The 13,392-nt window shown below is 48.8% G+C and overlaps 1 protein-coding gene and 1 long non-coding RNA gene across 8 annotated transcripts in view; one reads left to right on the top strand and one right to left on the bottom strand.

The window, feature by feature from the left end:
* Positions 1-312: 312 nt before the first annotated feature.
* Positions 313-9,327, bottom strand: LOC126961335 (uncharacterized). 5 transcript variants are annotated; one of them, XR_007728266.1, is made up of 5 exons: positions 9,250-9,327; positions 6,859-7,079; positions 6,297-6,429; positions 5,954-6,135; positions 313-3,272 (listed from the first exon to the last, which is right to left on the bottom strand). It is a non-coding gene; the product is annotated as an uncharacterized LOC126961335 (long non-coding RNA). The 5 variants fall into 5 exon arrangements; XR_007728265.1 differs by lacking the exon at positions 313-3,272 and adding an exon at positions 7,185-7,361 and having other exon boundaries at positions 3,960-6,135; positions 9,250-9,318; XR_007728264.1 differs by lacking the exons at positions 313-3,272; positions 9,250-9,327 and adding exons at positions 7,185-7,361; positions 8,192-8,653 and having other exon boundaries at positions 3,960-6,135.
* Positions 8,811-13,392, top strand: part of KHDRBS3 (KH RNA binding domain containing, signal transduction associated 3) — a 201,778-nt gene continuing 197,196 nt past the window's right edge. The window contains exon 1 of one of the 3 annotated variants that reach the window (XM_050801567.1): positions 8,811-9,318. In XM_050801567.1, the coding sequence (XP_050657524.1) occupies positions 9,231-9,318 (88 nt within the window). In that variant the 5' untranslated portion in view covers positions 8,811-9,230. Of the gene's footprint in view, positions 9,319-9,408; positions 9,553-13,392 lie in introns of those variants that run through there. The other 2 variants (XR_007728260.1, XM_050801568.1) reach the window with 2 other exon arrangements.

Genomic DNA, 13,392 nt, shown 5'->3' with positions numbered 1-13,392 from the left:
CTGTAGCATGATAAGAAAAAACCCAGAGGCCAGGCACAGTGGCTCACATCTGTAATCCCAGCACTTTGGGAGGCCGAGGCAGGCAGATCACGAAGTGAAGAGATTGAGACCATCCTGGCCAACATGGTGAAATCCCGTCTCTACTAAAAACACAAAAATTAGCTTGGTGTGGTGGCAGGTGCCTGTAGTCCCAGCAACTGGGGAGGCTGGGGCAGGAGAATCGCTTGAACCCAGGAGGTGGAGGTTGCAGTGAGCCGAGATCACGCCACTGCACTCCAGCCTGGTGACTGGGTGAGATGCTGTCTCAAAAAAAAAAAAAAAAGAAAACCCTCAGAAAAGTTTTTTTGGAAACTATGTGCTGGGGGAAACTAAGCATTTTGCGTGCATTCGTTCATCTTACCCTCACAACTGGCCTATGAAATGGTCATAATATTGATCCCGCTGTGAGGCTTAGGTTTTCAGTAACTCTCCAAAAGGAAACAAGACCATATCTAGGTGATACTGAGGTTCATAGTGCATCTGTTCCTGCTCATCAATGAGCAGAGGCATAGTGGGGAGACGAGAGCACAGGAAGTCAGCATCGCAAGACAGACCTCCAAGCTACAGCTGAGCGCATGGAAACATCTTTGGTGTCTGTAAGAAACGAAGGGCCACAACAGGGGGCGCACACCTGCCTTCCATCTAGTCTCCCTCCTGGTTGCTTACAGCTAGTCCCCATCCAGCACTAACTTGAGCCACAGCTTCTCCCTCAGCGCCACAAAGGAGGGACTTCCTGCTCACGCCACACCTTGTTCTGCCTAGAAGACTCTACTTCTTCCTAGTATCCAGAGTCCACTCAGAAAGGCAGTCCAGTCCTCCTGCCCTCCCTTTCCTGTCTGTTCTGATTCCCTGGATCACACCTGGCTGAACTGTAAGATGCGATGCAGGAAAGGGAGTTTTGTTTCCTTCAACCAGCAAAAAAATGCACAACCCTACTGTTTTATTTCTTTAAAGATTGTTTGTGAGTGCCTCCTCCAGATCATCTGAGAGTTTGATGGTAGTTGTGTAGTAATAGAGCCAGGAGTTGAAGTGGTCATGATAATTGCAGATGCCACCTCCGATAGAGGCTGTCAGTTGCTTCCTAAACATCAATTATCCTCTATTCCTTACTGAGGAACGCTGCTTTTGTTGGAGGATGTGATGTGCCCAGGGAAAACACCATAGTGACCAGTTCTGCCCCTTGCAAATAAGGGTGTTCATGTGTGATATAGTTTGGTTAATGATACTTAAGCAAAAGCCATTTGATGAGGCTTCCAACAAAGCATCCTATCAGCTGCACAGACTCAACAGGTGCTGAGAATTTTCCCTTTAGCTCTTTCCCTTTTCCTTACTCCTGCCTGGAATCAGGTCATGATGCCCAGGGTGGAATGAACACAGCCCATTTTGGCCCCCTAAGGTTGATGAAGCAGAAAGATTGCAGCGGCCTGGCATACTTAGGACATCTTGTAGCTGCTGCCCCAGGCCTGGGCAGCCTACTCTGGGACTTCATGGGGAGGAAGCTAAGACAAGGGTGAGCCTACTTGGTTAAGTACTTACAGCTGGGGTTTCTAATCCACCTCCCAGAATATCTTCTTCTGACTCTGTACTGCCCAATCCCACAGCCACCAGCCACATGTGGCTAATGAGCATTTGGATTGGGGCTGTCACTAGTGAATAACTGGTTTTCATGTTATTTTAATTAATTAAAGTTAAATTTTAAAATGGAAGCAGTGGAAGAATTTTTTTTTTCACACAATTTTATAGTTTGGATAAAATTTAGGTGTCGAAAATGTTACACTGGATTGACATGTACTGTAGGTGCAAACTACACATCAGATTTCAAAGACTTAGTCAATATAAGCAAGAATGTAAAATATCATTAATATTTTAAAGTTATTGATCACATATTGAAACAGCATTCTGGATATATTGGATTAAATAACCTTATTGAAACTAACTTCATCTGTTTCTTTTCACATTGCCAACTGGCTTCTAGAAAATTTAAATTTACACGTGTGGCCCACATTATTTTTGGACAGTGCTGCTCTACTGATGCTGCACCCGTTCTGTGCCCCTGGAGTGTCAGGCTCTGTGATGAACACTTTAAACACGTTCAGCTCATGGAGGTCCTAAAGTAACTGTTTGCACGGGAGGGGGTAATATTGCCTTCATTTCGCAAGTGCAGAAAGAGAGGCCCAAAGAGGCTGCCTTGCCCCAAAGCTCCCAGATCATTAGGGGCAGGCCCACGGCGGTGTCAGACTCCTTAACTTGTGGGCTCAACCGCACAAGGGTAACTTACTCTTGAACTGTGCCCAGATCATGATAATTTCTACATCTAAGTTGCTGCTGCTTGCAGACCAACAAGTATGGCTACAAAGACTGAGAATTTGCTCTCAGGATAAGATTTGCCAGAGGAAGCTGGAGCATTCCACATGCCAGCTGTCATCAGAGGCATGATAAAGTCGATCGAGGTTGCCCAGGTATAACCAGTAACCCCTATCTCTCCAGTAACAACAAGCAATAGATTTTGAGGCATTCTGTGTCACCTTGGTATAAATCCAGACATGGTGGTGGATGAGGGCTGATATTAGTGGAAAGGCTAGTGCTACACTAGAGAGATGCCAAAGAATGAAATTCACGGACCTGTTCAGCAAGTCTGCAGTTGAGTCACCAACAAAAGTCAACTTTAATTTTGAGAAAAAAATGTTTCTCTTGTAATTCAATGATCTAACTTAAGTCCACAATCTCAGCTTTATGTCCATTCTTTTTCCATAGCCCATTTGTAAGTTTGTTTCTTCCTTTCTTAAGAAAAACAGAAGCCCAAGCTGGCATTTTTATATGAGACCTGGATGTCTTCACATTTGCAGTGGACACTAAACACTTTATCACCCCCTCGGTAGCTGTTCGGACACGAAGGCTAACTTGCCACTGACAGAAATATTTTGTTTCTGATTATTTTGCCAAACTGAGGTATGTGTGGTTTTGCTGTAAAACATTCTACTAACGTGGACAGAATTGTTTTGTGTGTATCTCTATGCATCTTGACGAGAAATAGTGGGCTAGGAGATGGACACAGATATTTTTACTACTGTGGCAATAATGTTTTACATTTCGACAACGCTTTCCAAATCACAGCATCTTCCAAAGCACTAGAGGTGGTGATAACTTGATGCATTGTTGAAATACAGCAAGTACTTTGGCACTCCAGCATCACATATAACCTTTTAGACCAGGAAGCAAAGGATGGAGGGTTTCTGTTGCATTGAGAAAAATAATAAAACACATTTCTGTGATGGTTATGTCCAAGAGCTTAGAGCACTTTTCAGGGTTTTCTCTGCAAATCTTTATTGTTCTCATCAGACCTCAATAAAATAGGAAAGAACAACTGCTATTAGCTACCCTTTACAAGCTCAGAAATAGGGACAGAGAAAGCTTTGGATTCTGAAAAGATTACCCAGTCAGGCAGTGATGGGGTCAGATATGGACCCTGTCACCACCTCCTGTATACAGGATGGCCAGCTGACCCTGGACACACCAATTCATGTTATTTTCCATTATTACTTTTTGTAGTTATATTTGAAACAGAGAAAGACTTCACATTGAGAAACATCCCTCCTTTAAGCTTGTCTTATTGTTTTCTCTCTGTCCTCCCATACATCTTTCTTTAATCTTCCGTTTTTTCTCTTGCCTTCTTTTTCTCCATCACACTTTTCTTTCTCCCCCACCTTTTCTTTGTCTTTTTCCTTTTTCACTGTCTTCCACATAAGATCATCTTTCACCATCCTCCTTCCTAGGATGGAGTTGCAGTCCTATCTGGGGTTTTCTTCTCAAACCCAAGCGGTTATCAATCCCAACGCACACTTTGTAGGGCATGTGTTTCCACATGTGGCCACTAGGGGGTGTGTGCACAATATCTGTGTGTGTGGTTTATTTTTATTAAAAAAAAAATTTTTTTTTTAAGCTGCAGAAAGATAGCCAGGATGGCTCGATTCTCTTGTCAAAGAAGACAGCTGGCGAGAGAAATTGAAGTTTCCATCCACCAAATACTAAGAGGAGGGTATAGATTTGCAGGGCAGATGGATATAGACAGAAAAACAGGTGTCTTCAGATATGTGAGTGGGATTGAAGGTCTGATTCTACCCATTCTCACACTGGGTGGAGTGTGTGTGTGTGTGTGTGTGTGTGTGTGTGTGTGTATACGCATGCAAGCATGTGTCCAATTCTCCACTTACTACCTCTGGGTCACTTAAACCTTCTGAGTAACAGTTTCCTCATCTCTAAAAAGTGGTGGCTTGTGACTACCTGAATGCAGGAGGATTTTGGAGCTTGTTTGAGTAAAATACAAGAGAGCCACTCACAGACCAACTAGTCCTTGGTGAAGGCACTCCAGATCCACACTGGGCTTTGAACTGTGTGAAGCCTCCAAACTTTGAAGAGTTGCTTTGTGTCCTCCCCAACTTGTGTCAAGGCTTTTCAGCCACAGTTACAAGGTTTGAAAAAGTATTTCCTGCTGTAACTGACTGGAGTCAGGGCTCAGAGTGAACACTCTTGGTGTCTTTCTCCCTGATACATAAAGGACTGATTTCTAGGTAAGGATGTGCCATCTTTTGGTGCCTGTCTTACATGACAAATGCACTGGCCTCAGATGGCTGGGTAGCAGTGCTGTTCCGGGACTGCATTTTAGGAGACACAGATCCAGAATGAATGCTGAGTGCTTGCTGTGAACTGACCTCTGGACCAGGCACTGGGGCTGGGCAGCTGAGCAGGCTCTGGGGACAGTGTGAAGGTAAAGGGGTCCACAGATGACCAGGACCAGATGTCAAGTGTGAACAGGAGCACAAACAATGCTACTGGAGCGGAGAGGATGGAGAATGGAAAAGCTTTAAAATGCATGTGGTGCCTATGTGAGCTTAATCCTTCAGTTTCAACCTCAAAATGATCTTGTGAGGAGGACAGTAAGCAGGGCAGCTGGGGCCGAGCTGAGGTCTCTCTGGCCTTTGGTGCAGTTGGATTAGGACTTCACAGAACGGCATTGCAGAGGTCTGGAGTAACTGGGACAGGATTCACCCTTCTTAAACAAAAGGAAGAGGAAGCTTGTAGTGTGAGCAGCTGTCCTGTGCAAATATGAAAACTTCCTCATAGACACGCTCCCTACATTTTTTGTCACCTCTGATGACATTGAGTTGCTGCAGCTGTCTGACTTATTGCAGTTAGTGTCATAAAGGCCAGGGACTTGTCTGTCTCTCCCCAGGAGTCAGTAAGTGGGGGAAGAGGAGGCAGGTGTGGATTCTGGCAGACAGTGCCATGGTGGTGGGCTGGGACTACAGGGACTTGCTGTGTTTTCTGAGATGGCCCAGTGTCACTGGGTGGGGTGGGTTTGGGAAGTACCCTTGTGTCTCTGGGGCTGAGAGGCTAGTCCCAGACCTGGACGGGAGAAGAAAGAGCAGCCACAGTTCCTCATTGCAGTGCGGGGCTTCCAGTCCAGACCTGGGCGTCTGGTCAGTCTAACCACAGACTCTGCAGATGGAGTACGCAGCCCCAGTGCCCTGGCCTTACAGGCCTTTGGAGAAGTCTGTTCTGTCCATGGCTATGTCCCCGGTACCCAGAGCAGTCTCTGCCCATAGTATGTGTTCAGTGAGTACTGGTGTATTCTAGAGAGACCTTCCTACGGCCTGGAAGCCGAAAGACCTGAGTGTGAGTACCACCTGCAGCTGCTTGTGGGAAAATCACCACCTTTCCCAAGACCTGATTTCTCCTTTTCAAAAGGGTCAGAGGGTTAGTGCCTGCAGGGCGGTGATCACATGAAGATCAGCAGAGTGTGCAGCACGGCGTGGAGGTGCCCCACAGCCAGGTTGGTGGGTGGGGACAATTTCCTGAGCATCTCACAGAGACATTCATCTCCCTCCTCCCTGGAGGACCCCGCATGGGCACTCACAGCGCTTGGCACCTGCCCTCTTGGAAGCTTCTCGGAGAAGGAGGGTCTGGAGCAGAAGATTCAGTGCCCTTGCTGTCAGTTTCCCAGTGCATAGCCCTCCTCCACAGCTGTTGGCGGACTGACTCTGCCAGCTCAGATCAGGGAGGGAGGAAGAGCCAGTCGGGAGTGTCCCAGATTGCTACCTGGGAAGGCAGAACCAGGAAGGGAGAGAAAGAAGGGTCAGAGAGTCAGGTGGGCCTGGGATCCCCGCTGACAGCTGTGGAGCCTTAAGCAAGGTAGTATTAAACTGCCCCAGGCCTCAGTTTCCTTCTTTGTAAGTGGTGATAAATAGAATTTTCCTTACAGGGTGTTGAGAGAACCATAGCGAATCCGAAGTCGTAAACACAGGGCTGGCACTTAATAAAAACAGTGACTCCTCAAGGTCTGGACTGTCACCGGGGCAGATGGTCTGAATGGAAGACGCAGAGTGAGAAGAGCTGTTGAGAAGAGAGAGTCTAAGTGTTCCGATGAAGCTGCTGGACATCCAGGCCCCATTCTCCTCTTCTAGCCTCATCCCAGACATTCTCCGTCCCCTTTTGCCCCTTTACAAGCAGCTGTCAGGGAACCCTACCATAGAATGTAAGTCCTATGACACAGGAATATAAGCCAGAGGTGTATGCTTCCCTTCAGTTGTAAAAGGAAAAGACATTGTCCTATGAGTCCCTCCTGTTGCCCTGCAGGACTACTGGCATAACCCTGGTTTTGGGGGTGTGGACTGGGAAGCTCAGGTTCCAAGTTAATTAACCAAGCGGCATAGTGAGGCAGGTAGCAGCCAGGATGCAGCCATCCACACTCCTGCCCTTCTGGGTGAGGGTGGTTTGGGAAGTGCCCTTTTTGTCTCTGGGGCTGAGAGGCCAGTCACAGACCTGGAATTGAGAAGAGCAGCCACAAGCAGCCTACAAGTCTGATGCTGGGACCAAGTCAGAAACAGAGGTGCGACGGTCACAGGTCCTTCACTCAGTTGGCCGGGCTGGGGCGAAGCACCATGTCCAGCAGCGAGGAGTCCACAGATGGGTGTTTGCCCAGCGTCCCTGGAGTTACAGTTGAAGCGAAGGCGAGGGAGGCTCAGAAGGCCCAGAGGATAGCCCTGCAGCAGGGAAAAACCCAAAGCAAAGATCAGCTCAGCATTTCTGATACACGGGATGCTGTTTTGGGTATTTCATTATGAGTTAACATATTTGTTCTCACGAACTTCTTACGAAATAGGTTCTGTTGTCATCTCCACTTGACAGATGAGGACCCTGAGGTGAAGAAACTTGCCCAAGGTCACAGCTAGTGAGCAGCACAGCCATGATTCCAAATCCAGGCTGTTTAATCCCAGAGGCCTTGCTTTTAACTGTGTCATTTTTCTGCTTCTTGCAAGTTGAGACTAAAGAGAGACATGAGGAAGACTCTTACTGGGGACTCTGAAAAGGCACCTTACCCGGGGAGGGGAGGAGTGGGGCCTTGAGAGTGAGGGCAATTGAGTACTGGGGCTGGGACTTAGAGCTTCCAAGATTTCTACCACCTCCCACTCCCTTCGAGGTTTGTAAAGCCGCCTCCATTTGCACTGGGAGGGCGGGGGCTGCCTGGGGGAGTGTGGGGATTGTCCTCAGGCCATTGGCTGAAAGTGGCATGCCACTGACTTACTCCTCCAAGAGACATTTCCAGTACCCTCCATCCCTGCCCCCTGTATGACACGCTGGGGACGTTCCCCCTCAAAAACAAAACTCAAGCTCTGTCCCTGATGTTCATGGTCTACTGAAAACAGAATTACAGCTGACTGTGAATGACCTCTGACCGAACTGGGGGGGACACAGAGAAGTGACTTGCTTTGCCAGGGAGGTCCTGATAGGCTGTCCAGGGAAGGTGACATTGAGGCTGGGACTTGAGCTGGGTGTTTGAAGGCAGGAAAAACGTCAGGGCAAGGACTGAAGTCCTTGGCCTTCCTGGGGGACGTTTATTCCACATGCCTCGGGAAATATGAAATGGCCTGGGAGCGCATTTGCTGGGGGTTGGGGGTGGGCGGAAGGGGACAGAGGGCATTGCCACCGACAGGCGGGGCGTCCCAGGGCCTCTCCCCGGGAGCGGATGAGCTCAGACGCGGCTCACTCAGCTGTGTCCAGGCACAGCCGGTTTATGACCTAAGAGAATGACAACCCAGGAGCAAGTCGGGATGACAAAGACGCCCAGAAGGACACGCGCTTTTATGTAACAGACCTCTGAGCTGGCGGATCGCAGGAGGTTGGCCCTCTGAGCTCAGGAGAGGAGAAAGTACGGCGCCCCTGCCTTACTCTCTTGTGAATACGAGGGGACAGCAACGCGACATAACTTAAAGAAGTCCACGGAGCTTTAGAGAGCAGGACGGTCCCGCTGCTTTTCCTCAGAGCGCGGCTGGGGCGAACTGGGGCGCCCTTCCCAGCTCCAGCTCGACCCTTGTCCCCTCTTCCCAGGATCACTCGCTGGGTGACCTTGGGCGAGCCACTTGACCTCTCTGAGCCCCAGTTTCCCAGTCCGTGCATCTGGAAGGCTGTAAGAGGGTCGTGGGGCTCCCCACTCGACCCTCAGGGCCAAAGGTGGGCGCCAGGCAAGCGGGAGAGGCCCTTGAAGCACCCCTTCTCGCAGACGCCCGGTTAGTCCCGACGGGCGCGCAGCCGAGAGCGGCCCCAGGAGGCGGCGCGCGGTGGGGCGGTGGGCGCCAGTGCGCAGGCGCGGGGCGGCGGGGCGGGGCAGGGCGGCGGGCGTGGGGCGGGGCCGGGCGGGGGCGGAGCCGGGCGGGGCGGGCGGGGCGGGGCGGGGCGGGGCGGCGGCAGGCGCTGGGCGCTCGGCGCGGCGGCTCAGAGTGCGCGGGGAGGCGCGCGGCGTGTAGGTCGCAGCTGTGGCTCGGGCGCTGGCAGGTGCTGGCGGGACTGGCGGGGATCTTCGTGGACTGCCTCAGGGGCGCCGAGCGCGCCGCCAGCCCGACCCGAGGGCCCGCCTAACCGCGCCGCCCGCGCCCGCTCCTCCTTGGCCCGCGCCCGGAGCGCGGGGGCCGCCGGCGCTGGGCACTCGGCGGCCACCGGGGATCGGGGCTCAGCGGCCGGTTCCCGCCCCCGTGCCGCCGCCGCCGCCTCCTCCCAGCCGACTGCCCGGCTTGGCCGCAGCCGCCGCGTCTGGCCCCCGGGTCCGCGCCGCTGGGGGCGCGGGCGGAGTCGGGGGTTGCCTGGCGCCGCCGCCCGTGCGCCTGGAGTCCACGTCCCGGGCCCGGCGGCCGGCGAGCATGGAGGAGAAGTACCTACCCGAGCTGATGGCGGAGAAGGACTCCCTGGACCCCTCCTTCACGCACGCCCTGCGCCTGGTGAACCAAGGTGAGGCGCCGGCCGTTAACTGCCGGCCGGCGGCGGTTGGGGGCCGGGTGGAAACGCGGGGGCCCGGGGGGCGCCTCCGTGCGCTCTGCTGTCAGCGGACGCGGCGGAGACGGAGGCCCGAATGGCCCCCGGGGGCGTTTGCACGGGGACCTGGGAGGCTGTGGGACACCTAGGGGAAGACCCCGATGTGAATTTTGGGGACTCGGAAAGGAAGGAGAAGGCTGGGGCGCGTGGGTGAGACTTGAAGGAAATCTTTGGGGACTCGGAGACACCCAGGGGAAACTTCTGGGTAGGGGACAGCGACCATCTGGGGGCTTTGTTGGGGACGAGGTTGAATTATCTCATGGGAGGGGAGCGTGTTAGACTCGGGAAGTAGGGTGTTTGGATTGTCTGAGGTACTGGAGAAAAAGCTGGAGGAAAATGGAAGGACTTGAGGGACTGAAATGCAGAAGAGGCGAAGGGAACAGGTGCTTGGATTGTTAGCGAAGTTTGGGGACCTTGGAAGAGGGTTGGGGTCAGACCCCAGCACCTGAGAGGAGAGACGCTCCGTGGTCCCAGGGGAGGAGCCCAGTTCACCCTCCCAGCCCTTTGTCTCTCGTGTGTCCAGGCTCCAGCAGCCCTGGCGGGGCAGTCAGCCCTCCCCGGGGTGGGGTGGGCAGCCCATGCCAAGCCTTGCAGGCTGGCCCTTGGAGAAGTCAGTAGGGGAGAGGAGGCCGGCAAAAGAGCACCCTTCTGGGGGGCGTTGGGTTGGGTGGCCCTCATTGGTGGCTGGCTTGAGGTTTGGAACGGTGGTGAAGGGAGTCCTTGCCGTTTTCACACGACTCTAGCCAGCTCAGGGTATGAAGGGTCCTAGGAAGTACTGCCAGACAGGGATACAGGGGTATCTGGAGGCACGCCTACCCGGGACCCTGTTCCCCTGGCTTTCTCCTCCTGTGGCTTCCTGAATCATCTGCTGGGATGCACGGTAAATTAAGCCTTCCTTCCCGGGAGCAGTCTCCTACTTTTCCTGGAATATGTATTTCAGATGAAGATGGGTGTGGGGGCAATTGGTCTGTCTTTTCTCTGGGAAATGGCAGCAACATGATCTGGTCAGATCTGTTACCTTTTGCAGGAATTACTGTGCACTGATAGTCTGTGGTTCCCTGGATGAATCGGATCTGCTGCTCTCAGTGCTCGCCCTGGCTCTTTTATTGTTGGAAGTGAAAGATGAGGCAGACATATTCTATTTGTATATAGATACCTATATTTTAAAACAGTGACCTCCACTATTTGCCTGTTTCAGCCAGTTCTTCAGAGTAGGGTGTGTGTGTAGTCGACCGATGGTGGTAGAGAGACTCTTACGGTCTCCAAGAATTTAAGAATATTTGAATTGATGAACAGAAATAGGCTTATGGAGCTCCCCCATTTTATTTTAATTGCAGGCTTATTTTTATTTCTTTAATAAAATGGGCTTGTGAAAAAGTAATGGGCATGCATTACTAAATAAAAGAAAAGAATTTCCTAAGTTTGATTTCTGTGCCCTCTGAACAGTTCTGCAGTTGAGTTTGTACTCCTTGCGCCTGATGATTTACATGTATCTTTTATTGCCTGCTGGGCTGTCGTCTCTGTGAAAGAAATTTCTTTGTACATTGCATGAGATCCGTGGAATTGGAAATATTCTGGACTGTGGACTCAAGTGCATTTTTCCTAATAGAGAGGCCGAATCAAAGTTAGGTTGTACTTAATTAAGGAACAGTTAAACTAAAAGTGTAGTGTGTTATCTTATTTTTAAAAGTCAGAATGATTTTCTCTGTCATGTTGCCATAGTATTGTGTTGCTAAAACGTCCAAAATTCTTTTGGATTCTGTGTTTTTACTAGTGTTAATGGCTTCCAGTTACTTGAAGCAGATATTTACTGGGGATATGTTGCCATTTAGTGTTTTTTAGATGTTAAACTTGATAAACTTACTTTTCGTAAAAGTAATTCTTGTAAGAAGTATATTTCTCACACGTGAAGGAAGGAGGAGGTGCTGCTCAGAAGCTTGTCTTACTGTTAGATTACTTCAGACTGAAACATTTTTCTCTTAAATCACAGGCTGATACTCAGAATGTAAAGCTTTATCACTTAAAACATTAATTACACTCTTACGTAGGTCCAAAATTACAAGTGTTTTAAATCTGAAGCTACATGATTGTGAGGAAGCTTTGATTTTAAATCCAACCATCTTGTTATGGGCTATATGAAAGCGTTTTTTCTTAATTTCGTTGTATTTGTGTTTGCCTCTAATGCAACTGTGTTTTCAGCAGTTATTCACATTGAAGTTGGTATTTCGGCACTAAATTGTAGAGTAGGCCAGCATGGGGAACCGTAGCGTGCCATGTAATAGATACATTTTATGATATCTCTAAACTCTAACAAGGCCTTATGTTTGCATAGTATTTTAAAGTTTCCAAGGCACTAGTTTCGTCCTCACACTTGCATTCCAGTAAGGCAGATGTTCATGTTTTCTCTTTTCAGGGAGGGAACTGAGGATCCCAGCCATCTAAGCTTGTGGGCAACTGAGATTTAATTTGAACTCTCAGGTCTTCTGTCTCTGAAGATATTGTTCTTTCTTATTTTGCCTTCCTAAAATGTTGAAATGAAATACTTCTCACTTGCTAACTTCAAACCCTGCAGAAATCAATATGATTAGTATGATTGTTTCCAACTGACAATGTATAGGAAATAATATATATCCTTTAGGAAGTTTATCCTGATTTTTCCAAAAAGTTTCTGTCTGCACTTGCCTTCTTTGCAGAAGCAAACATTTATGGTAGATTTATCTTCCAGGATTTTGATGCTGAGGCCAAGAGGCACTTTTGAATTAAAGCCCTCCTGTGACCATTATATTAGTTTAATAATCAATGCATTATGATAATGAAACAGTTTATAGATGAGGTGTAGTCGTCCTTTAAAAATTCAATATTCGTAAAGATTGATCAACTTCCTAACTGAATTACTCTTTTTCTTTGTTGAGCTAGAATGACAATAAGAGATATACTCCTGTCTGGTATACATTGGCTTTTATGTTTTTTCCAGACTTGTGTTTCATGGTGGGCACTGATTGCTGATTTTATTTTCATTTTACAAGGATAACTGGTTCTCCTCCTCCACCTCCTAAATGAATTCGTTTCCCGAATATTTATTTATTTATTTTTTTGAGACGAAGTCTCACTCTGTTGCCCAGGCTGGAGTGCAGTGATGTGATCTAGGCTCCCCGCAACCTCTGCCTCCTGGGTTCATGTGATTCTTCTGCCTCAGCCTCCCAAGTAGCTGGGACTACAGGTGCTTGCTACCTTGCCTGGTTAATTTTTGTATTTTTAGTAGAGACAGGGTTTCACTGTGTTGGCTAGGCTGGTCTCGAACTCCTGACCTCATGATCTGCCTGCCTCAGCCTCCCAAAGTGCTGGGATTACAGATGTAAGCCACCGCTTGTGGCCTCTGAATTTGTTTCTCTAACAAAATTAGTGGTTAATGTTTATTTGATGTTAAAACTCAGTCAAAGAAAATAGGCTTTGGGATCCCACTCCGGACCCCCACTTAGTGCCTGTAGGGTGAATTGACATTGCAGTTCTTGCCAAGCAGAGGTTAATTGGAGATGAAAGTAGTGCTGCATGTTTTATATTTGCTAGTAGGGGATGTGCTGACTCTTACTAAAGAAACATCTTTAGAAATGTCTTATGCATTATAATTTAATCCAAGTCTCTGATATTAGTTTGGATGGTTTTCAATACAAGCCAAGTAACCATTAAATAAGATTACATAATGCTGTATTTTTAATTATCTGATATAATGTATGGATTGGTGGCTGGCTCACTGCCAAGTTACATTTAGTTGTCGTTGATTGCAAGAGAAAGTGGAGCAGAGGATTCAAGATTAAGGTGGTCCAGATTTGTGTCTAGGTTGATAAAAGTTTTTTGTTCGTATGTCAAAATGTTTTTTATATCAATTTCTCAAATATTACAACTCTTAGCATTACTTAGAATAAATGTGGGGGATAAAAATACATTAAGGAAGGATTATTACTTTACTCTTTATACACCTCTTTGTAATCC

This window comes from Macaca thibetana, chromosome 8 (genome assembly GCF_024542745.1).
Source record: "Macaca thibetana thibetana isolate TM-01 chromosome 8, ASM2454274v1, whole genome shotgun sequence".
Classification (NCBI taxonomy): domain Eukaryota; kingdom Metazoa; phylum Chordata; class Mammalia; order Primates; family Cercopithecidae; genus Macaca; species Macaca thibetana.
Note: the sequence above shows the minus strand (reverse complement) of the source record. Positions and strands in the feature narration are given on the sequence as shown.